The sequence below is a fragment of the Sycon ciliatum genome, chromosome 7, assembly GCF_964019385.1.
Source record: "Sycon ciliatum chromosome 7, ocSycCili1.1, whole genome shotgun sequence".
In the NCBI taxonomy this organism is placed as follows: Eukaryota; Metazoa; Porifera; class Calcarea; order Leucosolenida; family Sycettidae; genus Sycon; species Sycon ciliatum.
This window is the reverse complement of record NC_088649.1, coordinates 11086027-11112185: the sequence shown is the minus strand read 5'-3', so window position 1 is coordinate 11112185 and position 26159 is coordinate 11086027. Positions and strand designations below refer to the sequence as shown.

Sequence of the window (26159 nt, the reverse complement as noted above, 5' to 3'; positions counted from 1 at the left end):
GCACGGATCCGATTGCTCGTTTGAAAATACCGTCCGTAGAGCTCCTCCGGTACTCCGTAGTCCGTTCGCTTGTACAGATCTACGAGTTCGAGTACGAGTAGATCTACCCCCGCGGGCCCCGGGCCCGGCCCCCGTCGCGCTCCCCCCCCCCCTAGGCCCTGCTCCCCCCAGCGGCGGGACCGCGCGCAGGGTGTTACCGTTACCAGTGGTTACGCGAGCGTCGAGCGGCGCCTGGAAAACACGCACATGCACAAGACATACGATAAATGACGTCAGATCCTGGCTTTCCATGCAATGATGACGTAGTAGACATGAGGATATTGATGTGAGTTACATAACCAGATGACTCTCCAGCAAAAAAATCAAGCAGTCAATCTTCAGTTCTTCTCACATCTTCAGACTTCACCTCAACAGATCAAACTAGTTGTTTGCTTTGTTTCATGGCACTGGCAGTTGAGTTGACCTTTTGATAGTCATTGGGTTTAGAGTTAGACTACAGAACAAGTTCCCCAAAGCTTTAGTCGTCTGCATCTTTGTGCTGAATTCAGTTGGACAGAGTTGAAAAAAGTAATAGCCCGAGTTCGGGTGAGGACGCTTGGTCAAGATGAACCTCTCCAATGATTCTAACGGGCCGCCGTTCTTCGTGAATTTCAATCAAGACACGACGTAAGAATACGTTGGGTGTTTGGAACGGCTTCCAGTTGTTCTGGGTCATCCCAGGTGAATGCGTTGCTTGGTCGTGTGTGTCTCAGGTCGTTTGCTGTTGGCACTGGCGAGGGCTATAAACTCTATTCGCTCCAAAATATCGATTCCCTGGACCAAGTTTATGTTTATGGTAGGTTTAACAGTCATGTCAAAGCTAGTTGAATTAAATTAGCGGACTGATTCATCGTTGAGTCTGTTGAAATAATTGCTCAATCTCAATTCTTTTAGTCTGTGGGTGTCTTCCACTGGCCTGGGCTTTGCGAAAGAGCCAAACCGGTGAAGCGAAACATCCTCGTTTTCAGTACAATAGTTATAGAGTCAAATGTCGCGTATCCGACCACTCAAGAGTGGGTGTCGTTCAATAGCTGACTATGTCGAGTAGGTGATAGCTGTACTATTAGGATATGATTTTGCCTTTGATTTTACTAGTAGTTAGTACATTTTAGTAAAATCTGCACACAAAATTTAATAATAGAAAAAAATGTTCATAGTCACATTCAAGTTGATGGGATTGCCCATTGCCATGTAAAATATGACCATGGGTGAACGTAACTTAGTTGTCTGATCAATACCCACCACAACCACCTTCTCTTTATTGTGTTTGATATAATAATAATAATAATATTGACAAAGTTTCAATGCAGCCAGCCATACGTTTATTGCTATCTGGCTTGTCGACTGTCAGAGGTACTCGAGGCGCTGAGCACTGCCACTGGATTAGTGATGTTCGACTGTACCGTAAAAGACCATTGATTCACCCCCTGTCGAATGTCTACCCGTCAAGCATACATGGTGACTCGACTGTGTATAGACTGTAGTACATGAAAACTTGTATTTTAGTCTTTTTGTTGCTCCTGAATTGTGTGTCTCAGATGGCCCTGTCTTTCAGGACAGTGGTCAAACAAACACAGCACCTCTGTATTTTGGGACACTACTCTATCGATTAGGGTTCTGTAAACCTCCAAATGTTACAAAGTGACAATGAAGTAAAGTTCGTACGTACTATATAAACGCTTCGTTTTGGAAAAAAATAATATAAACAATCGGTAACCCTGGATGCCCCCCCCCCCCCCCACACACACACAGGAATGCAATCATCCGCGTGCCCACTAATACCGATTTGGACTGGTTGACCAGAAAGCCGAGACGTTCCATCAGGTCGGCCATCAGTTAAGCTACCTGATCCACCTTTTCCCGGTCGCCTATCACCAGTCAGTCGTCCAGGTAAACTATTAGCCGTATGCCAAGTTGCCGTAGATAGGCCAACACCGGAACAAGTATTTTGGTAAAAGCCTGTGGAGCGTCAGCTAAACCAAAAGGGAGACAGGTGTATCGCCATGCTTCCTGGTACACTGGGTGCCAAAAGCATAGAGCGACTCGATCGGCTGGGTGCACCGCCACCGAATTGTACGCATCCTTCATGTCTATTTTGCAGAGATGGGCACCAGGGAAAATCAGGTCGCAGCCGCTGCATGGACAAATGGCTCAACAAACACAACTCTCGAGCTCGGGCTGCCTTTGCCGAAGCAAACAGGAGACCAGCTTTTCTTTTTTTCAAGCACACATGTCGGCGACCATGGTCCATAGGGTATCCTTGCCAAGTGGTTAAATTGAATACCATTCGTCCTCTGTTGGCTTGCTTAGAGGTGTGAGATACAATTCACTGCTGGCTGGGCGCTTGGCGGTGTGCGTCTTGGATAGCGAGCCAATGCATCGCTCTGGGGCCTCTGGGCATTGCGGGTTGTTGAACGCCTTGACTGTCCTGGGGGTCTGTTTGCGGGTCTTGAAACCACCCTAATAGTTCTTGGAGACTTCCTTCGCCCTGGCTTCAGACAGCCAGATATATGCCATGGCAAAGTCAAGTGTGCCACACGAATACGGCTCAGTCTCCAAGACGAGGCAGCAGGCCAGTGCTATGTGGCCTAAGGATGATGACGTGCTGTGGAAGTCGTAAGTTCTTGGTGGAAAGAACCCGGAGCAGCTCGTCGACCCGGTTTTCTTCCTAATTGGCAAGAACTTCACGCTGCGCAGTGGGGAAGAGCACTGTGCCTTGCGCTTTGGCCAGACATGCCACATCAAGCTTGTTGAGAAGAACAGGAACGGCCGTACCTTCTCTACATAGATCGTTCGTGATAGTCTCATCTGGAACCCTACAAAGGACAAGACTTGTTTGTTACATTATTTATATTGACAAGACGGAAAAGCAAACTGCTCTGACAGAGACGAACAAGAAGACTGACAAAAGGACTCTCGGCTACAAAATAGCGCATGCTCATATCACATATGCACGCAACTAGACGAGACAGTTTGGGGGAATGCCATCACACAGGAAAACAACACAATCATCATTTTACAACACCTGCCCCCTTGATAGGCCAAAGCCCATGCGCTCCATCGCATACAACTTGCCTTGCCACAGTACAACTTGGTACTGTTGCAGCTTTGGCGCGACGCGGACTTGCAGGTACGCCTTGCGTACGTCGAGCAGCACATATTCGTCAGCAGGGCCAGACTGTCGCCATTTGCGGATCGTGTCGCTGCATGCCGGTGCGTCGTTGCCAGGTTGCGACACGATGGCATCGTTCAGGAGCCGATAATCTAGGCATGGCCGGACAGGTGTTGATGCCTTGTGCTCCTGCACTTGCGTAATCAACGGCAGGATACACTTTGGCTTAGCCACAGCGGTTTCCTGTGTGTAGAGCAGTTTTTCCCCAAGTCTTGAACAAGCGAGCTGCAAAGCTCGTCAAATTCATCTCTGCAGGGATGGCAAGTGAAATTCAACCCTCAGCGTTCCAGAGCGAATTACTTAGAGCAGCACATTTCCTGAACTAGCTACTGGGACTCCACCTACAACTAACACTAATTACTGTAGACCCTATAGTTACAGGACTATCCGGGGCACTACAATTCAGGAGCAACAAAAGACTGAAGGGAGATGGGGGTCGCTCACAGTGAAAGAAAAACCAAACCAGCAAGGAATGCCATGTGTTTGAATCCCGCTCGTAGACCCTTCTTTTGCTACATGCGTCTGCAGTAGTAATTAGGAGATGTGCGTGGCACTGGTCTAAATCGACCATGGTGGTCTTCCTTGTACTGCTGCTGCTGCTGCTGCTGTTGGTTTGGTTTTCAATGTCCTTTCTTGTTCCTGTAGATGGAGATGAGATCGGTATCGTGGAGCGTTTGTTTTCAAGCTCTCTCGTTGTCCTGGTCAGTCAGGCGGAGAATTTCAGACTAACGATATGCCACTTTCGGGTAAGTTCTGTGCACTGTTCGTGTAAAATCCCCAAATGTATAAAATTTATACATTTGGGACTTAACGCACTATAAAATGCGATTCAGTTCATTTTCTATGATCGACCAGATTAGCTGTACGTATTGGTCAAAGAAATGAACCGAATCATACAGTGAATTACACCCAGATATACCGCCTGTTCTGCATCACCTTTGTTAACGCAGTAGTTCAGAGGTTGCACTGCACGTAGAATCTATGAGAAAAGCCCATGGAAGTTCCTGGATAAAGAATACTGTTGAGAGACTGGGGTATGGAAGTTTCATATGAAATTTGGTACTTTTATGTCGAGGGAAGTTTCGCCATTATCTGATGTATGCTTGTGCTGCTGCTGGCGGTGGTGGTGGTGGTGGTGGTGGTGGTGGTGGTGGTAGGGGTGGTGCAGCTTCGATCAGTAGTCTATCGCTTTCTTATGTTAGTAGCAGCATTGCCATCTGCAGCTAGCAGGGTATTACATACACGCGGTGTTTGTGTCATATGATTCTGATGATAATTACCGTGGCTGTCCATCTCCTCCGCGCAGAAAGGGACAGAAATCTGCAACTACAAGTACCCCAGTCAAATTCGCTCCGTCCGGCTGAATCGCGAACGCCTGGCCGTTCTCACTGACGATTGCATTTTTCTTCACGACATACTGAACATGAAGGTATGGATACCCGTAGTGTCGCGTGTTAAAGACAGGCTTACTCCTGTAGAAGCCGATGTCAGTGCTAGGCCCCTAGTGGGGCCACATAGCCAGTCATGGCAGTGGAAGAAGGAAGGAAGAAATGATATGTGCTGTATCTGTGATTGTAGCTGGGTCTGCTTTTCTCTTGTCTTGTGATCTTCCTTGTGCTGTATCCTTATCCTGTTTGCGGTGGTTGTTTGTGTTGATATTTGAGTGCATTCTCACGGTTAGGATAAATCCATGAGTGCCTTTTCATTGTCACACCTAATGCCATCGATCATTGCTAACACTGCCAAATAGTAGAACCTGTTCATAGTACATGTACTGTGGTTAGTGGTTAGTGCGCAGTGGTTAGAGCATCACTAGCTACAAGCGAGGGTCCCTGGTTCGAGTCCTGGTGGTGACAGTCAATTTTTTCTTCAGACTTTTCCCGTTTCTGTCTTTCCCTCAAACTAGTGAAGATACATGTACTGTAGTTATGCTTTACCAGTAGCTAACGTTTAGTTTCTCTGGAAAGGAGAGTGTGTTGTACTGGAACAGTGCAATTTCCATTACTAACCTACTACTAACTAATAGCGGTGAGGCATCCTGCGACTTTACAACTTAAAGTGAAAATGGTGAGCACACATGCTCTTTCCCTGGGTACTGCAAATTCACAACTCAGTTCACCGGATCATTATCGACCTACTACTATCGACCTACTACTACTGCTACTACTATCGACCTACTACTATCGACCTACCACTATCGACCTACTACTACTGCTACTACTAAAGCCTTTTGTACGGGCAAAAAGAAAATTAGATTGTGAAATCAATTGTGTTAAAAAAACACCAACGCAAAGGAAACGGCAAGCAGAATACAAGCATAACTACTACCACTACTGCTGAAAGTACGAACTGATTCAAGAACATTTCGGCGGTGCATCCCTAAAAGGTGTACCAGCTATGCCACTGCTTATAGTTATGTCTGTTTGTCCGTCTGTTCTTGTGCCTTTGTTGTTTGCTCTGTACTATCCGTATATTTATGTCTGTTTGTCCGTCTGTTCTTGTGCCGTTCTTGTTCGCTCTGTGCTATCCGTATAGTTATGTATGTTTGTCCGTCTGTTATTGTACCGTTGTTGTTCAATCTGTACTGTCCGTGTTTGTCTTCAGTATCGCGAGCGCACTCTCTCCTTTCCCATTAACCATCACGGCATGAGCGCTCCTTGTTGTCTCTCGCCTTTACAATATTTGGAATCTAATCGTTTCAAAATGCCCCGTACTGGTACGGGATATCAGCTGATATGCTGATCAGCTGATCCAGCAAGCGCAAGCCTGTCTTGCAGCAGACTGCGCCTTATCGGCAATGTGCATTTACAATCCATTCATAAGTGATCAGCATCTTGCTTTTGGACATAAATGAATGGGTCAGGCATTGGAGTTTTTTTGCACTTCCTATTATGCTTCTAAAGTCTATTCTCCGAGAAAGCAAGCTGTAGGAAGAACAGGAATCCGGTCAGGTTTTGCACCAAAAGCACTTCATTGTGAAAACCATGTAAATCCAAGCCGTTTGACTCCACTTGAAACAGTACATGTACATTGTGCGATTCGAAGCCCAGCAAAGGTGCCATTATGAATTTCAACCCCCGCCGTGTAGGACAAAATCACCAAATACGGGAGCTCGCCAGAGCCAGAGATCCTCTTTGTGTGAATCGCATGTAGGTAGCAGAATTCCCCAGCGCAACCTGGCACATATTATGTCGTCCTGGCAGGAGCTGTGGCTCTTGTGGCAGAACTGACTGGGCTCGAGGTCAGGGCACACGTCAACTCTCTCAGTTTGACTAGCCAGCTCCGTGTGCTCTGGGCAGTTTCATCACCGAGTTGCTCCCTCTGCCGAGCCCTCCGGATGCTGGTGGTTGTTTCCGGTGCTATTGACAGCAGGAGGTGATGCGACCCTTGATTTACATGTAGGTCCGGAATGCTGTCCTCGTATCCCCCCTGATAAGGTCCAGCTCCACAGTTGAAGCGTTATCTTCTGCTTCAGTTAGCTGGTTATGTGGTGGAGCTGAGAGCAATCCCCCTTTATAGTCCAGCTCCACAGTTGAAGCATTATCTTCTGCTGCAGTTAGTTGGTTGTGCGGTGGAGCTGAGAGCAATGTGCGAGACTGCACTCGTCTTCTCGCAGTCTAGAACATTCCCAAACGTGCAGCAAGGACAGTGAAATGATAATCACATGGTGTCTATTTTGAATGATGCATTTTAGGCTGGAGGATTTATGTGCCCACTACGCATCGACATCCCGACTAGAGTATGTATGATATGGTATTCTTTGTTTTACTTCACCAAGCGTACAGGCTATGGTGGCTCGCAAAATGATGAACACCGGTAGGAGACAAGGACTCTGGGACTGTGTGTCCCGCTCCATCGATGTGTATCATGTTGTGTGTTGTGTGTACTCTGTAGTCTGGGTGTTTTGTCTGCCTGTGCATGTAGTTGTGTGTGAATTGTCCACGTTCCCAGGGCTGCACTGTGCTTGGCTCCCTTTGTTGTGACCTACCTACTCAGCTGTTTTAGTGTACATGTACTTGGTCAGATCATGTTTTTTTTTTTTAAATGGCCGTCAAAGTATCTGTGAAGAGCCAAATACGCTCTTTTCTCCTTTCTTTTCTCTTGGCCACAACTTGTGAGAACAGTTTGTCAGTTTCTCGTGGGGCTCTCAGGGTCGACACAATCCATTATAGCTTCACTCCTTGTCACTGCCATGTCAGCCATGCCATTGATGTTACATACTATCCAGAGTCAATGATATGTAGCCTCTCTCTCTCTCTCTCTCTCTCTCTCTCTCTCTCTCTCTCTCTCTCTCTCTCTCTCTCTCTCTCTCTCTCTCTCTCTCTCTCTCTCTCTCTCGCTCGCTCGCTCTCTCTCTCTCTCTCTCTCTCTCTCGCTCGCTCTCTCTCTCTCTCTCTCTCTCTCTCTCTCTCTCTCTCTCTCTCTCTCTCTCTCTCTCTCTCTCTCTCTCTCGCGCTCTCTCGCTCTCTCTCTCTCTCTCTCTCTCTCTCTCTCTCTTCCTTCTCTCTCTCGCTCTCTTTCTCTCGCTCGCTCTCTCTCTCTCTCTCTCTCTCTCTCTCTCTCTCTCTCTCTCTCGCTCGCTCGCTCGCTCGCTCTCTCTCTCTCTCTCTCTCTCTCTCTCTCTCTCTCTCTCTCTCTCGCTCTCTCTCTCTCTCTCTCTCTCTCTCACACACACACACACACACACACACACACACACACACACACACACACACACACACACTCTCTCTCTCTCCCATTCTCTCGCTCACTCTCTCTGTCTCACTCTCTCACTCTCCAGATGGTACACACTATACGTGATGCTCCATACAACGCGATGGGTAAGGAGTTGTTTGAGGTTGTACGCCTGTCTTTCGGTTGGGAAAGGGACTGTGCTGGTTGGTTTTTCTATTTCCGTTCTACATGCATTCGTCGCTGTGGATTAATCCTCTTTCCTTCCGATTTTTCCTTGTTTGTAGGTGTGTGTGCGTTATCAACAAGCAAGGAAGCCAATTATCTGGCCTACCCTGGCAAAGACTCTGTATGTCATTTGCATGTAGTGTTCTTCATTATGGTGCTGGTCTTGCTGCTGCTGCCACTGCTGTTGTTGTTGTCATCATCGTCGCCGTCGTCGTTGTTGCTGTTGTGGTTGCTGTTGTTGCTGTTCTTGGCTACAGACCAATGGTCATCTTACCGGTAACCCTAGAAGGGGTTTACACTGATTGGTCATGTAATGTTTTACTTCATGTAGCCGGCGTCTCGTTGTCGGTTTCATGCACACACCGTTGTTTCCCGGCTCCTTCGTTATGCCATGCCACGGCGTGTTAGCTTTGCCGACTCCAGTGTGCTTTGGTTGTGTGTGTGATCTATATCCTATACAAAGAGAAAAAGTATGTTCTATGCAAAGTACCTTACTGTAAGTCGACAAATTTTCGGCCCATTCAAATTTCGGCCTCCCAGGGCTAAAACACATTTCGGCTGCAACAAATTTTCGGCCTGTGCTGCTTCCGCCTATACACTGTCACACTGAACCTTGCAAAACAAAATTTCAGCTGCAGCAAATTTTCGGCCAAATATGATCAGGCCGAAAATAGTCAGAAATCAATATGCGCCGAATATTTGTTGACTTACAGAATACTGGAAGTGTCACCATTACCGGCCTAACGTTAGCACAGTTGCTCAGTGCAGTGGATGCAGAGCTGTCACTCTGTTCATATGGTGAAGTAAAATAAAGAAACAACAACAACAACTCACAGGAAAGACTATACTTGACTGGAAATTGATTTGACTCTCTCTCTCTCTCTCTCTCTCTCTCTCTCTCTCTCTCTCTCTCTCTCTCTCTCTCTCTCTCTCTCTCTCTCTCTCTCTCTCTCTCTCTCTCTCTCTCTCTCTCTCTCTCTCTCTCTCTCTCTCTCTCTTTCTCTCTCTTATTCTCACATGCAGTCTGGCCAGGTCATGCTATTCGACACAGTACACTTGGTAAGTGATCATGTATTATGTTGTATCATTATTTTGAATTTCAAAATGTGTGGGCGGGAAGGGCGGGTGTGTGTATGTGTGTGTGAGAGAGAGAGACAGACAGACAGTTGATCATGTTGATCTTGCCACTTCACCTCATCGCTTTTAAAATGTTGTAAATTGTAATGGAGTCTTGTCTAAGTCATATATATATATATATACACAAGCGGAAAAAACCGTCGGAGATCAAATTCCATTATAATGGAATTTGATCTCCGACGGTTTTTTCCGCTTGTGTGTGATGAAGCTCTGCCTCACTTGCATTGAGCACTCTCCGCAGTTTGAGACCATTCCCTTGTGTGTATATATATATATATATCAAGCTGCAACCGGACTGACAACTTTATCACGTGTTTGTTCTGGTACTGCATTCCCCTCATGTGTTGTTTCCCGCATTTTTCCACTGCTCCATACATTCTTATGGTAGTGTAGTGTGAACTTGAGGCGCGTAAGAATATTCTTGCTGATTCTCTACCCCCAGTATAAATTCTGGCTTCGTTTTCGTTCTTGCTCATTCCCATGTATCTACTGATGAAAATGGGTGAAAAGCTTTTAGTGTTATGAAACTGACAACCTTGTTGTTGTGTATATATATATATATATATATATATATATACTCAATCTGCGGACAGCATGCTGTTTCGTTCTTTTTGAACTCATCAGCGCAGCACAGAGAAAATGAGGCCGAACCTGATAGCAATGGAAATAAAAATTTCCAATCAGGCCCGAACGTACCTTGCCAGAGTGCTCAAACTGACAAGTCAGTGAGCTCTGCATAATGCAAACAGCAAAGGCACTACCCCACGCAAGAGTGCTCAACTGCTACAAGAGCAGGAGCGAAATACTCAATCTGCGGACAGCATGCTGTTTCGTTCTTTTTGAACTCATCAGCGCAGCACAGAGAAAATGAGGCCGAACCTGATAGCAATGGAAATAAAAATTTCCAATCAGGCCCGAACGTACCTTGCCAGAGTGCTCAAACTGACAAGTCAGTGAGCTCTGCATAATGCAAACAGCAAAGGCACTACCCCACGCAAGAGTGCTCAACTGCTACAAGAGCAGGAGCGAAATACTCAATCTGCGGACAGCATGCTGTTTCGTTCTTTTTGAACTCATCAGCGCAGCACAGAGAAAATGAGGCCGAACCTGATAGCAATGGAAATAAAAATTTCCAATCAGGCCCGAACGTACCTTGCCAGAGTGCTCAAACTGACAAGTCAGTGAGCTCTGCATAATGCAAACAGCAAAGGCACTACCCCACGCAAGAGTGCTCAACTGCTACAAGAGCAGGAGCGAAATACTCAATCTGCGGACAGCATGCTGTTTCGTTCTTTTTGAACTCATCAGCGCAGCACAGAGAAAATGAGGCCGAACCTGATAGCAATGGAAATAAAAATTTCCAATCAGGCCCGAACGTACCTTGCCAGAGTGCTCAAACTGACAAGTCAGTGAGCTCTGCATAATGCAAACAGCAAAGGCACTACCCCACGCAAGAGTGCTCAACTGCTACAAGAGCAGGAGCGAAATACTCAATCTGCGGACAGCATGCTGTTTCGTTCTTTTTGAACTCATCAGCGCAGCACAGAGAAAATGAGGCCGAACCTGATAGCAATGGAAATAAAAATTTCCAATCAGGCCCGAACGTACCTTGCCAGAGTGCTCAAACTGACAAGTCAGTGAGCTCTGCATAATGCAAACAGCAAAGGCACTACCCCACGCAAGAGTGCTCAACTGCTACAAGAGCAGGAGCGAAATACTCAATCTGCGGACAGCATGCTGTTTCGTTCTTTTTGAACTCATCAGCGCAGCACAGAGAAAATGAGGCCGAACCTGATAGCAATGGAAATAAAAATTTCCAATCAGGCCCGAACGTACCTTGCCAGAGTGCTCAAACTGACAAGTCAGTGAGCTCTGCATAATGCAAACAGCAAAGGCACTACCCCACGCAAGAGTGCTCAACTGCTACAAGAGCAGGAGCGAAATACTCAATCTGCGGACAGCATGCTGTTTCGTTCTTTTTGAACTCATCAGCGCAGCACAGAGAAAATGAGGCCGAACCTGATAGCAATGGAAATAAAAATTTCCAATCAGGCCCGAACGTACCTTGCCAGAGTGCTCAAACTGACAAGTCAGTGAGCTCTGCATAATGCAAACAGCAAAGGCACTACCCCACGCAAGAGTGCTCAACTGCTACAAGAGCAGGAGCGAAATACTCAATCTGCGGACAGCATGCTGTTTCGTTCTTTTTGAACTCATCAGCGCAGCACAGAGAAAATGAGGCCGAACCTGATAGCAATGGAAATAAAAATTTCCAATCAGGCCCGAACGTACCTTGCCAGAGTGCTCAAACTGACAAGTCAGTGAGCTCTGCATAATGCAAACAGCAAAGGCACTACCCCACGCAAGAGTGCTCAACTGCTACAAGAGCAGGAGCGAAATACTCAATCTGCGGACAGCATGCTGTTTCGTTCTATATATACTCAATCTGCGGACAGCATGCTGTTTCGTTCTTTTTGAACTCATCAGCGCAGCACAGAGAAAATGAGGCCGAACCTGATAGCAATGGAAATAAAAATTTCCAATCAGGCTCGAACGTACCTTGCCAAAGTGCTCAAACTGACAAGTCAGTGAGCTCTGCATAACGCAAACAGCAAAGGCACTACCCCACGCAAGAGAATAAGTATATATAAGTATATATAAGTATATATAAGTATATATAAGTAGAATTTGCTATTTCCCTCCTTGGCTTTGTTCTTGTGGAGCACACATGATAGAACATGCTGGCTTGTGTGGCTAGCGTCATGCTTGACCCGCTACTTTCCAAAGTCAGAGCACTCTCAGCGGTAGGACATTGCGTTGTCTTGATGTCCGGGCTTTTTTCTTGTTCAATTTGTAGTTGCACTAATGAGAGTCCTTGTTCGCGTGCGTGTGTGCATGTGTTCGCGGTGCAGAAGCACGCTCTCACCATCAACGCACATGCATCTCCGGTTGTGGCCTTGGCATTCAGCATGGACGGCAAAATGATTGCCACTGCCTCAGAAAAGGTACGTGATGTGAAAAGGTACTCAATCTGTGGACATAACTGTTTCGTCCTTTGGGTACTCATCATCGCAACACAGAGAAAAAGTGAGGCCGGACCTGATAGCAATGAAAGTTAAGTTTTCGAAATCCGAATTTAAACCAGGCCCAAACGTACCTTGCCAGAGTGGATACGATTTGAACTCCTCCCCTACATCACCAGCTGCCAGTGGTAGCCAAGCACTGTATTGTATGGTGGGTGTATATGTACTGTCGTGGACATGGAAATCCAATCGGACGTCAAGCGGCCCCAGGGTCCTGGCAATGCAGTCGTGAGTACGAATACGGATCAACAAGTGCTGCATGCAACATTCTGTACGCAGTGAGGGCGCCGGTCCCGGTCATTAGACTGGACTTCCATGTCCACGACAGTAGGACTCACTCGATATGTGCACTCGGGCGCTCTTTTTTCAAAGTCCATCCCGGATGGGAAACGTATCAAGAGAGGGCACTATTTTAATTCTGGTCCATTCACTTCATCCAGCATTAGAGCAAAGAAAGCGAAGAAGAACCCAGTCTGAAGTTTACTCTGAGCTGTCACGACTCAACAGAAACTGCAACAAGAACTGCAATTTTGATACTGAAACCACCGGGGCAATGCCATGGACAAGGAGAACATTTTAAAAGCGAAACAATACCAAACTTGCACATGCGCTCGATCACAAGGGGGGGGGGGGGGATTTTTGATCCCAATGACAGTGCCAACATTACTTGAAGGCTGGCTCGTCTTCAGGCTGAACGAGAAGACGTTAGTTCTCACCCTAATTTGCACCAGTTACGTGCTCTACCGCAGGGCGACTGGGACTCCTGCCTGGCTGATTTGCCTGAGGTGTCATTTGCATTGCTGTATCGCCACTTTATGAAACGCTCGCAAAGCGCTTTGGTCCGTGACGATCCAGTTAAAAGGATGGTCGAGTCCCAGACGACGGGTGACAATGATAGGCCAGCAGATAAAGTGTCTTTCTTTTTGTGGACTAGCCAAAGGCTGCCGCTTCAAGAGTAGACGTGTACAAAGTATTGACTTTCATGCATTTCCGTCCAGTCCAAATTTTTTTAATGTGCGTTCAAATGTCCTGCCAACAATGGCGAGAAGAGTGTACCGAATAATGTTGTACCTACAGCTAGAGACCAATAGATGGTATGGCGAATAACGTGCAACTAAACTGGGGAGGGCACTGCAGAGTAGTTTCATACAAAGAGCAAAGTTGTATGGTTACCTATGACTTGTGCTCCTGCAGAGCTAGGGGCCTACCGTGTACACATTGTGGTATACTATGTATGCAGCTGGTGTGCAATGCCCTCTCGAGTCTAGTTGCATGTTTAATACTGTAAAACATTTCAATTTCGGTGTAACTTTAATTTCGGTAATTCCGGTAGAGAAAACCAGGTGCCTAGATTAACACCTAAAATGCGCCAGAGTATGCACTGTATGCGGCGGGTAGGCTGGTCACCTAATTCTATATTACACCTGAAACCTGGCAGAACCCTGACACCGAAATTCGTAATGCACCTAAAATTACATGGTTTACAATATTTGGCATATCATCTATTGGTGACTGCACACTGTGTACTGTGTGCGTACATTGCCAGCTTGATCTTCTGCTGCAAGCACACTGACGAACTTCTTTATGCTCCGTGGAGTGTTCCATCTCAACGTTAGAATTTCCTTTCTCTGTGTCTCCACAAACATGAATTACATGTATATCTGTACAGTCATATCAAACAGGCTGTCCGAAATAACGCCACTGCCACCAGGCAATGAAAACTTCTTAATTCTTTTGATGGAACCCTCAAAGTGAATGCGCACAGCAGCATTTTTTTGGTTTTCAACACATTGTCGGGAGTAAAAGAGGAATGCTCAAACGGACACCAATCGAACTTTGCAAATGCTGAATGTCGAATCCCTTGCCAGCCGTAACGTTGTCGCCTGCCTCGATGTGGGAGAGCAGCCCATCCTACTCTACTATTTCTACGTCAGAATGGACCCCGCAAATATACTGCTTACAACTGCTACTGTGCCATCTGAGGACATTATGTACAATGGCTTTCATGGTAATATGATTTTTGTAGCTAGACCAGGTGGCACTCTGGCGAGCAAGATTGGAGGGACGCTCAATGAAGAACTCGGTGCCGTCGATAACGGTCCTGGTGGATGGGTACCACTGCTTGCAACATGAAGGCATGAGCATTGTCGCCTTCTTCCGTGACATCCAAAGTGGTATCTCAGCAAACTTGTAGTACATTAAGTTAGTCCACGACGTGAAAGTGCGACTCACAGTCAGGGATGATATGAAGCCTATCACGTCTTGCAGACGCCATCCCAGCAGCTGTTGTTGTGGATGTTCTGACTAGCTGCTTGCCACTAGCCGGTGCTAGTGTGCCGCTCGCGGTCCTCGCTGCTCCGAACCATCACCAGGAAGAACTGGTCTTCAAGCGACAGTTTTGCTGGCGCTCCACTTTTCTCTGTGAGACGTTCTCCAGAGGGAGTGCGTTGGCCCTGCCAGGGCCACATGGACTTTGCCCACGTCTTCAAGAAATGGGAAACAAGCCATCAGCACGCCAATGCTGAAGAAGCCAGTATAGTATCAGATCTTTCGGTCGTCAGGTGCGAACGCCTTCACGGTGCTTCTCAACATTACGCCGCAGACCTGCCAACTTAGCTTTCGTTTCTTTGAGCTCACAACTCACAGCATCCAGGTCCTTTCGTGTGCCAGCGTGTGTCTCCCGCTCATCGTCCAACTCATCCTCTAGCTCATTCGCACGATCAATGCGGCTGAGGACACACCACAATGCAAATTGCACACAGGATCAGTTGTTGGAGACCTCCTTTTCTGCCTGGGCCAACAAGTGTTTCGTGAAGACGGCTCACCTTCGATCTCGAATTTCCTGAGCATGAAACAGCAGAGACTGCATTAGAGGCAGCAGAAAGTACGCCAGGAGCAACACTACAATTACTACTAAAACCTGCTCGAATACAAGAACTCCAATGGTATGAGAGGCATGGCTGACTGCTTCGTCCTTCGACTTATGTTTCAGTTTGGTTTCCAAAGGCAGCAGTCTCACAGCTGGATATCTGCACTTGGGAGCTGTAGGTTGCAATTGATCTGGAAAAGACTGGGCTCTAATCGCATGAGTGCGGTATGTGCGTGTGGTGTACGTGTGTGTGCGTGTGGTGTGCGTGCGCGCGCATGTGTATGTGTGTGCGTGTGTATGTGTGTATGTGTATGCACTTGAACATGTTTGTTTGGTCAATACAGGGCACTGTCATTCGTGTGTTCTCCACTAAGACAGCTGCGAAAATGTTTGAGTTCAGGCGAGGCTTGAAAAGGTGAGTGTGGATGTGCATCATTGTGTCTTCCAACACACCCACAATCCATTCAGCTTAGTTGTCAATACTTGAGTTGAAAAGCCATTCAAACCTTGAATTTCCCATGAATTTTTCTTGTGAACCTCTTCATAATAGCTAAGACAAGAGAGCTTGGAAGCTCAGGGCCCTACGCTATGCTTTTTTGCCTTGATGACCTGGACAAAAAAAAGCATAGGGATGTTATAAATTTTCAATTCTCCTATTTTAATTTCAAGGCATAACCTGGGATTCGAACCCGCACAATCGCTCTACATTCATTCCCCGATACACTTTGCATTCATACTCATTCTTCCAAGTTGCTTCACGTTATGATCTTGCGCTGTTTAGGATCGGTGTACAGGCCGCCATCATTGACACACCGCCAAACCGATTATTTCTTTCCTCAATTTCAGTCCATCTTGCAACGCTTATCTATGCCCGACTCCATGCTTCTCGTCTCTGGGGACTTCAACGCTCGTTGCTCGGAATGGTATGGATCGACCACAGATGCGGTTCGTCATCAACTGCTGTGTCTGCTTCAAATGCTCTCCCTATCACAGCTCGTTACCTTTCCCACACATTACTCCCAACACAGTGGTCATGCCAGTGCGTTAGACCTGGTTATAACCAACCACCCACTACTTCTTTCTAACCTCTCAACTGCCGCACCGCTGGGTTCCTCCGACCACGACAGTGTCCTCGCCAGACTCCAATTACAAGGTCAGCGAGACACACGAGGTGTTGCCATCCCTGCCGAACCAAGTCAGTTCAACTTTTCTTCATTCGATACATCCCTCAGAGCCTGCAAAGAGTGGTCCCTCGTTGGCCAGTGCTTATCGACTATCGATTGGTTCAGCGAGCTCCAGATTCCTCTTGGAACTGAACCATATACCACATATTATACCATCTATTGTGGCCAGCTATTTGTGGCCAGCTGTGCTTGATGGTACGTTACGGGACAGATACGGTGCCAGCCAATATTGTGGCCAGCTGTTATGTACAATCCTGTAGAGCCTTTGTAGTCACAGATACGGGATAGCTCCAGGCGTGACACAAACAAACAAACAAACAAACACCAAATTAAAGCTGTGTGGACCCTGGCTAGCGCCAGACGTTACTGAAGTAACGTCTTCTGCATAGCTACGGGAATAAAGCCACACTTGATCTATTCCGCTTAGTTGTCAATACTTGAGTTGAAAAGCCATTCAAACCTTGAATTTCCCTTTTTCTTGTGAACCTCTTCATAATAGCTAAGATAAAGCCACACTTGATCTATTCCTTGTTTCGGGTAACTCGGCTAAAGCTTGAGTGGTCGATGTGTGGGTATGGGTGTGTGTGTTGGTGTGTGTGTTGGTGTGTGGGTGGGTGTGTGTGTGTGTGTGTGTGTGTGTCCAACCTGTCGGAAGGCTACCCTCTTGCCAAATCATTTTTGGAAGTTGGGCTAGTTTCGGCTCCACAATCCAGTGTGTCGTTACTATATAGCTTTCATGGCTGAGGTTGTTGGTACGTCTGTTGGCCCTGGGTTCCCAGTACCCAGTTGCCGAGGCTGGTTGGTAAAATAACTCCAATTTCACTTCAAGGTACCAGTGCATCTAGTGTCTGCTTTTATCAAAGCAGCGTGCTGTCTATACTGGTTACCCCAGCAAGTGTAGGGTGTGCATAGGTAACTGTCTTGGCCGTCCTATTCCGATGTACTCCGTGTGGTGTAGACCAGGTGTGCATTGGGGGGTCGATTCACATGGCTTCGCCAGTTGTGTGGATTAGACAGTTATCTGGCGCTTGTCTTGATCTGTTTCAATCAGAATCAGATCGTTGCTATAAAGAGAAAATCTGTGGGTGCACATCCAGTGCATTTGCAGATTTGCGTGCTTCTCTTGCGACGGGGGGTTTACATGGTACATGGTACATGGTGTGTGTGTGTGTGTGTGTGTGTGTCCATCTGTGGATGCTTTTTCATGTTTGCTTGTATATGGCTGTGTTTGGTTTTCAGGTGTGTGACAATCTACACGCTAGCCTTCAGCACGGACAATGCCTTCCTGTGCGCGTCCAGTAACACTGAGACTGTGCATGTTTTCAAACTAGACGCCACTAGCTCAGGGTAAGTGTGTGTGTGTGTCTGTGCGTGTGTGTGTGTGTGTGTGTGTGTGTGTGTGTTCTTTCGGGATACATTCGCTTGCTCTATCATCGATATGGTACTGGCACATGTGCACTCCAAGACAGTATTTCCCAGCTTTTCTTACTCCTACTGCGTGTGTGTGTTTGTGTGTGTGTGTGTGTGTGTGTGTGTGCATGTGCATACTTGTGTCTGTGCGTGCCATTGCTCAGACCTGCTGCAAGTTCATCAGCTGCGGCGGCGGCGGCATCACCGGAGACCGAGAAGGCCGAAGCCAGCCAAGACCAATCTTGGATGAGCTATTTTGGCAGTGTAGCTCAAGCACCAGCTAGATACCTGCCCTCGCAGTTAACCAGTGTGAGTAGACTACTACACTGTAAGATCATGTATGATTCCCGTATAGCGCCCTGATTACATTTGAATGCGTTAAGTAACTCTTTGTCCATTGTTGTTCTCACATTTTGCTGATTGTAATACAAACTTTGTGTCGATTATAACGAGCCACAAAATTAATGTAATGATTGTCCAAAATTCATTAAACGGTTAAAGGGGAAGTTAAGGCAAAAATTAAAATTTCACCAGTTGTAGTCTTCGGGGTGCTGAGTCGAATGGTCTTGGTCCGAGGAAGCTGAGACGCTCCCTTCCTACTTGAATCCCAATCGAACTCGCGCACTTCCACCGAAACTGGGTGACTGCGCCCTACTAGATGGGGATTTGTATGCAAAATGTCACTAAAAGCGCCATTTCGTTCTTATAAAAGCACGGATGACCGCGATTGGCCCATATGTTGTAGTCTTTGGGACGCTGAGTCGACTGGTTTTGGTCCGAAAAGGCTGCGATGCAGCGTTCCTCCTTTATTCCCAATCGAACATGGTTGAAGAAGCGGTCACGTGGTCCTGGGTGCCCAAATCACCTGGTCACCACGCCAGCAGGTGACAACTTTCACACCAAGGTTCAACTCGGGTTCAACTCGAGTGACAGGACTGCACCCAAAAAAGGTCAAACAGGCTAGTAAGTTGTACCCTGCAGGCACGGTGACCAGGTGACTGGTGTACGCAGGAGCACGTGACCGCTTCTTCAACCATGTTCGATTGGGAATAAAGGAGGAACGCCGCATCGCAGCCTTTTCGGACCAAAACCAGTCGACTCAGCGTCCAAAAGACTACAACATATGGGCCAATCGCGGTCACCCGTGCTTTTTTAAGAACGAAATGGCGCTTTTAGTGACATTTTGCATACAAATCCCCATCTAGTAGGGCGCAGTCACCCAGTTTCGGTGGAAGTGCGCGAGTTCGATTGGGATTCAAGTAGGAAGGGAGCGTCTCAGCTTCCTCGGACCACGACCATTCGACTCAGCACCCCGAAGACTACAACTGGTGAAATTTTTAATTTTTGCCTTAACTTCCCCTTTAACGATCTTGCAGTCATGGACTGGGATAAAGAGACAAGGATTAATTTTATAAGAAAGAAAATACGAGTTGTGTAGTTTGTTGAAGTTGGTTGTTCCAACTAGGAACACACGCTTCTTGCCGAACTTGACTGACTCGCGACTGCCACAATCTTCCTCAGCCTACTCAAGCTCAACTGATGAGGGGTGAATTTCCCGAAGCACTGTGTATTGAGCAGGGAGTGGTGCTTTCTTGCAGATTTGCCGAGTGGAAGGTGCGACGTTCTCCTCGTGTGCTCCGGATGGCAGTCGTGAGTCAGTCAAGTGTCAAGTTCGGCAAGAAGCGTGTGTTCCTAGTTGGAACAACCAACATTCAAGAAAGAAAATGACCAAGGAACTACAAGTTACGCTATCATGTGACTGATTATTCTGTTGTCGGATATCCCACGCGCGGAGTTTCAGTCTCACTGTGTTGCCACACCTGTCGACATGTCAGTAGCCTGCCGACTTTTGAGGCATGCCACGACCTGCCGACAATTGACCTTCTCCTGCCGACAACAGCCATGAAAGTGTTCAAGTTTGACCTTATGCATGATTTAGGAGTCATGATCCAGATTTTTGACTTTTACTGCGCATCACGAGTGTTTCCATAGCTATCTCCTGAGGCGCTAATAGGCAATTCACACGACAGGCAAATCCACGTTTACAGGAAAGTCACCATGGAGATATTCCTGCGGGCGACCAAAATTTGCCCGCGGGAATCAAAAGTGTCCATGGCCTTTTTGCCCACGGATGCACTCATCTGCGGGCACTTTCACAGTTATGAGGCTGTGAGGTCGTACTATCGTACGGTAGGCTTGAACCCTGGTTGTTTGGCCTTCGTCTTTGGGTACTCATTCCAAATCACCACAGTAACGCCGTATACTCACCGGATACTCGCGGGAGCTCTGGCCGCCACCCGCGGCCGTGTGAACTGCAGCCTCGCGTTTCACTTCCTTCGAGCACCTGACAAACGTGGATTTGCCTGTCGTGTGAATCGCCTATAAGCGAAATCATCATCCGTTTCGGGGAAAAATCGGCAAACTCAGCCTGAGTGTCACGCAAAACTGTGAAATGTTTTTTTCTTATCAGTGTTGCATGTGTGTGTATCGAGGTCGCTATATAGGGGAGGGGGTTCCGGGGGCGAAGCCCCCGCATGATGCATTTTATTTTTTCATGCTACTGATATTGGCAGCTTTATTCTCCCAATACTTCTTTATAACTGCGGCACATGGAGCCTGACAGAGACTCAAGAAAAGAAACTTGACTCGTTCCACCGCCAGCAGTTACGAGCAGTCATAGGGGTCAAATATCCCCGTATAATACGCAATGAAGCACTGTACAAGCGCACTGGCTCCAAGCCACTCAGCAGAATCATCCAGTCTGCTAGGTGGAGAATGTTTGGCCACATGCTTCGACTAGACACCTCATCCCCGGTCCAGCAGGCTATGTCAGCATACTTTCAGCCAGGAAGCTCAGGGTTCCGAGGCCGCCCGAGAACAACACTCCCGCGATCCATCAACAACGACCTGAAAACTTCCAGATCCACAAACTCCCTCGCATCACACGAGGATCTAGTTGCACTGAGGCAGCTCGCCCAGGATCGTCCAAAGTGGAAGGAACTAATGTGTGCTGTGTGTAATGGCTGAAGTTATACAATTACACTAGATACCCTTAACAATAATAACGGATACAATTACACTAGATACCCTTAACAATAATAACGGATACAATTACACTAGATACTCTAGATACTAGATACTTGGTACTCTAGATACTAGATACTCTAACAATTTTATCAAACATTATGATAATTACCACATCAAATGCTGCGGAGACCTATCCAGAATCGGCAATATGCTGGCCCTGGCCTGGAGATCTGCAACTATAATCAGCTTCTACTTTGCAACACTAACGGATTAGTCCCCTTTGTCGATTGATGGATCAATCGGTAGATTCGGCTCTGTTTTTCTTTCCTTTCTTTCTTGTTTTGAATTGTACGTTGAACTCATTGGATTTCTTTGTATTTTGTATCTCGTTATCGTTATATTTCCCTCTAGCCCTCTCGCTTAGGATGAGCTTTCTTTTTTATGGCAGCTTAAGCGAAGGCTATATACCTGCTTTATGCAGGTTGATGCCAACGCGAACAAGCAAAATAATAATAATAATAATAACTGATATTTGGCTAGAATGATGTGGCAACACTGGTCTCATCGGGGGCTTATGTACTCTGATATTGATGTTTGTGTATACACACACACACACACACACACACACACACACACACACACACACACACACACACACACACACACACACACACACGTACCGTGTGTGTGTCTTTTCTATTGCTATTCGTAGATGACAGACGGGCTAGCACAGCCGAGGGCGTTTGCGTTTGCCAAACTACCAGAAACCGGCCATCGGACAACGTGTGCATTCCTCTGGTAAGAGAAACAGATGACTGTGTTGGCCGCCTTGTGCTAACCCTTGCTAACCCTGCATATTCATGTTGTGTTGCATCACTACAGTCTCACATGCATTACCTGTCTGCTGTGAATTGTGTGCAAGTTGTTTTTAAGTGGGTAGTACTGCTTGTAACAGCTAACCAGGACTTGCGGAAGCAGTTATTGATTGGTCCGGCCACACCCTACATACATTGTGTGTATGATATGGAGGGCAGACATATGACCTCCTCAGCAGTAAACACACGTTGCTGGCCAACACGTTGGTCCGGCCATGGCCTGACCAACCAGACTGGTTCCGCCGGGCCTGTAGACACAGTAGAACGTGCTCTTGTCCGCCCTTCCAACGTCCTCGCTCTTTGTGTGTTTCTGCTACTGCTGTGTGTGTGGCTGTGTGTGTGTGTGTGCGTGTGTGTGTGTGTGTGTGTATGTGTGTGTGTGTGTGTGTGTGGTGTTTGCAGTGCGTCGCAGGACAACCCTATTCCGCGTGTGCTGGTGGCGTGCGGTGACGGTCACCTGTATGTGTACAACGTCAAGCCCGAAGGAGGCCAGTGTGATCTGGCCACCAGCCATCTGATCCGGCCAAGCTTGGTTGCCGAGCCCGAGCCAACACCGGTATGTATATTGTACATGACATTGTACAGTGGTGCCTCTATAATCCGGCACCATTTGTGCTACGGAAATTCTGCTGGATTAGGGAGGGTGCCGGATTAGAAAATCTGATTTACTGCTGCAATGTGCATGAAAAGGACATTTTGGTATCTGAAAATTATGCTGGTTTATAGAGGGCACTGGTTTAGAAAGTGCTGGATTAAAGAGGGACGGCTGTATACCCGACCTGATATCGATAATGCCCGGACCCCAGTGTGCAACATGATGTGTTTCAGGCAGACGTCCGCAACCTCAATTTCACGCTACTATCCACTGATATTGTGAATGGCAGCGCGAATTTGAGTTGTGGCAAAGCACGTCCAGGTCTGTTTTAGAACTACATGAAGTATCCAAATTGACTCAGAGTATGTAACTCTGTATAATATCTAGGTTCTGGACGGCGTACTGTGGTGTCTACGTTATGTTCGACGTCAAGATGCACTCGTACCTCGCTTATCCGGGCGGTCCAGGACCGGCCACTGCCCGTAACTTTTCGAAACGTCCGTAACTCCGAATCACATACATTTTGGTGGGGAAAGGCCCTAGATATTGTTCAGTACAGTGCAGTGCAGTGCAATGCTGTGCAGTGCTATACAGTGCAGTGCTATTCAGTGCAGTGCTATTCAGTGCAGTGCTATACAGTGCAGTGCTATTTAGTGCAGTGCTATTCAGTGCAGTGCTATTCAGTGCAGTGCTATTCAGTGCAGTGCTATTCAGTGCAGTGCTATACAGTGCAGTGCTATACAGTGCAGTGCTATACAGTTCAGTGCAGTGCAGTGCTATACAGTGCAGTGCAATGCTGTGCAGTGCTATTCAGTACAGTGCAGTGCTATACAGTGCAGTGCTATTCAGTACAGTGCAGTGCTATACAGTGCAGTGCAACGCTGTGCAGTGCTATTCAGTACAGTGCAGTGCTATACAGTGCAGTGCAACGCTGTGCAGTGCTATTCAGTACAGTGCAGTGCTATTCAGTGCAGTACTATACAGTGCAGTGCTATTCAGTACAGTGCAGTGCTATTCAGTGCAGTGCAGTGCTATTCAGTGCAGTGCAGTGCTATTCAGTGCAGTGCAGTGCTATTCAGTGCAGTGCAGTGCTATTCAGTGCAGTGCAGTGCTATACAGTGCAGTGCTATTCAGTACTGTGCTATACAGTGGAGTGCTATTCAGTGCAGTGCAGTGCTATGCACTGAGTATGCAGCGCTATGCTGTGCTATTCAGTGCAGTGCAGTGGTGTGCTGTGCTGCCCAATGCTATTAAGTGCAGTGCAGTGGTGTGCTGTGCATTGGGATATCAGCAGAGTGTGCACAGCCTATGGGCTGTACAGGTAGTCAGTTCTGAATCAGTGACTTAGTCCAATGTAGTATCTATACTATAGCTATATTCAGTATATGTAGGCTCGTTGTGTCTTGTGTCAACATCCCACAGTGCAATGTGGTAAACCGCTGTCTTGGAACTAGATGGACGGAAATACCATGCCCTTTTCAATATTCTGTCCACGCCGTCACCCGGATTTACAAGTGTTGCTCCTGCAACTCCTGCAACTGGGTGATGGCGAGGTGAACATCACTGCATTCGGAGTTGCTCCACGCGAATATAATAGCAGCTCTGCTTGTCTGTAAAGTGCTCTCTCTCTCCTCTCTCTCTCTCTCTCTCTCTCTCTCTCTCTCTCTCTCTCTCTCTCTCTCTCTCTCTCTCTCTCTCTCTCTCTTTCTTTCTCTTTCTCTCTCTCTCTCTCTCTCTCTCTCTCTCTCTCTCTCTCTCTCTCTCTCTCTCTCTCTCTCCAGGATGCTGCCACATCCGGCATCGTCGGTGGACTGGCTAACCTTAGTGTCCACGGCAGTCCCAGCAGCCACAGTGTCTCAGAGAGCTCAGCGGCGGCGGAAGCGTTACCGGCCACTGACCCAGCAGCAGAAGCGGCAGCAGCCTCTGCACCGGAGCAATGCATGGATTATGAGATTTGATGCTGCGCGTAACGAAACGGCTGACATATCTGTATTGTGACTCATCTCGCCTTGCCCTGCAACTGCTACTACTACTCATCACTGGATCAAATTGACTTGCCAACAGCACTGAGTTGTGATGTACAGATGATGTTGCTGTACAGATGATGTTGCTGTACATACATACCTGTGTGTGCGTGGTTGGAGTTGGTCGGTGACTTGAACATCCTCCGTCGACTACAGTAGACCTAGTATCCGTTCTCTCTCCGTCCGTCCATCCATCCATCGTACATCTACCGTCCTATTCCGACGAGGATTGCTCCAGATTGCTTCAGTACAGGGTCACTCACTGGCGGCGGTCGTGGAGCAGGCAGCCAGCCAAATCATGAGATGACCGCCTCCAGAACGTTGTGATTGAGCTCAGCAACAGCGTGTGGCCTTCTTTACGTTCTGCGTGGCTTGCCGTTACCTAGTGCTGATCTGCTCGCCATGTTGGCATGGTGATTCGTCAAGCAATATGGCCGGGAGATATGCAGTGCCGGCCGGCTCAATCTGTTATGAATGCACGCGTACTAGAGACAACGGTGTGCGTGTGTGTGTGTGTGTGTTTGTGTTTGTGTGATGTATCAAGAACAGCAAAGATGCATGCAGCCGGTACTCGATTCCGTTCCCATCGCCAGTCGCTGATGCACATAGCTTCATGTCCGTGTCATGCTGTTGCTGCCGTTGAAGTCATTATGCTGCCCTGTCGCTTACTATTACCCCATACGCACAACCGGACGGCACGTGCTGCCCAGCCCTTGACTGCTGCTAGCAGCTTGTGGACATGTCATTGCAGCTATCCTGCTGTCACTGCTGTATATGCGCGAGCAGTGCGGCCATGGTTGGCACAACAATCCGTTGTTCGACCGTGTTCGGTGCTGTGTACCATTAGTCCGTTGTCCACCGTGGCGGCATCTGGCTCTAACAGCAGCACAATGAATATGCCACTGGTACGGTGCTGTGCCGCTGCATCACAGCTCCCGTTTGTCGTTCTGGATTATTCTCGGCGTGGCCAATCGTTCTTGCCAAGCTTTATGCTGTGCAGTGCGCACTCCTGGCTCTGGAACTCTAGAATAGAGTCGTGTGTTGAGGCCGGGCACATACCGGCTTCGCCATTCGTCGTTGTTGAGACTCTCTGGTTTGAGTATCATGCAGCAAGTCCCTGTGTGTCTTGGTGATAGCCAGTCCCTGTGTGTCTTGGTCATATCTTGTGAACACTGTTTGCTTCTAATACGTTGAGAGTGCGTGCCTGCTTGTTCATATGTGATACATTGTAGACAATCCTCTAACCATGCTTCCTCTTTCGGTCTGCCCATACTTTATAATAATTATTATAATATTATCTTTTTCACGGGTTCTCTCTCTCTCTCTCTCTCTCTCTCTCTCTCTCGTGTATATACACGCTAACATGCCATCCGACCCACCACACACTCCCATATGCTATCTAATCCACCGCTGACTGCTTGAAACGACGTGTATTGCCTTCTCACTGCCCTGCTTCGTTCAATGCTGCTGTAGGAGTATTTTCGCTGTTTGTTTGTTTTTTGCCGATTTCCAGACAATGTCTTGTGTGGTGTGTTCTCCAGTCTCTTTAGCCGTTCTACTTTCTAGTCGCGTTGGGAGCGTATACCTAGAACAATCAGCGCTGTCTTCAAAACCACCCTTCTTGCCCCTGCCCCCCCCCCCCCCCCCCCATATTCTGATTCTTATTCCAACACCTGTGCTGATGAACTGTTCAAATTCCAGCTTTTATCCTTTTCAACTCTGGAATTTTTATCTGGCTGCTTTATAATCATTAAATTTATCTGTTGTGTGCTCCTGTATACTGTGTGTCTCCCTCTCTGGGGAATAATCATGTTGAGCAAGATGTCATGCAAAGTCTGTTTTTTG

General features: G+C 47.4%; 1 protein-coding gene across 1 annotated transcript; it reads left to right on the top strand.

Annotated features, from left to right (window-relative positions):
* The first annotated feature begins 377 nt into the window (after positions 1–377).
* On the top strand, positions 378–26141 carry LOC135820971 (WD repeat domain phosphoinositide-interacting protein 2-like). Its single transcript, XM_065334028.1, has 14 exons — positions 378–666; positions 753–835; positions 3857–3957; positions 4518–4640; positions 7992–8031; positions 8170–8231; positions 9134–9169; positions 12160–12252; positions 15544–15614; positions 17623–17730; positions 17958–18102; positions 21533–21618; positions 22098–22251; positions 24072–26141. The coding sequence occupies exons 1-14, from the start codon at positions 605–607 to the stop codon at positions 24246–24248; spliced, it is 1341 nt and encodes a 446-aa protein (XP_065190100.1). The 5' UTR covers positions 378–604; the 3' UTR covers positions 24249–26141.
* Positions 26142–26159: the final 18 nt, after the last annotated feature.

Bases quoted from the DNA above. Each gene is read 5' to 3' on its own strand.
- LOC135820971 (XM_065334028.1), top strand. From the start codon at position 605: ATGAACCTCTCCAATGATTCTAACGGGCCGCCGTTCTTCGTGAATTTC. The intron at 8,032-8,169 runs GTAAGGAGTTGT...CCTTGTTTGTAG, and splicing joins TGCTCCATACAACGCGATGG to GTGTGTGTGCGTTATCAACA. The intron at 15,615-17,622 runs GTGAGTGTGGAT...TTTGGTTTTCAG, and splicing joins TTCAGGCGAGGCTTGAAAAG to GTGTGTGACAATCTACACGC.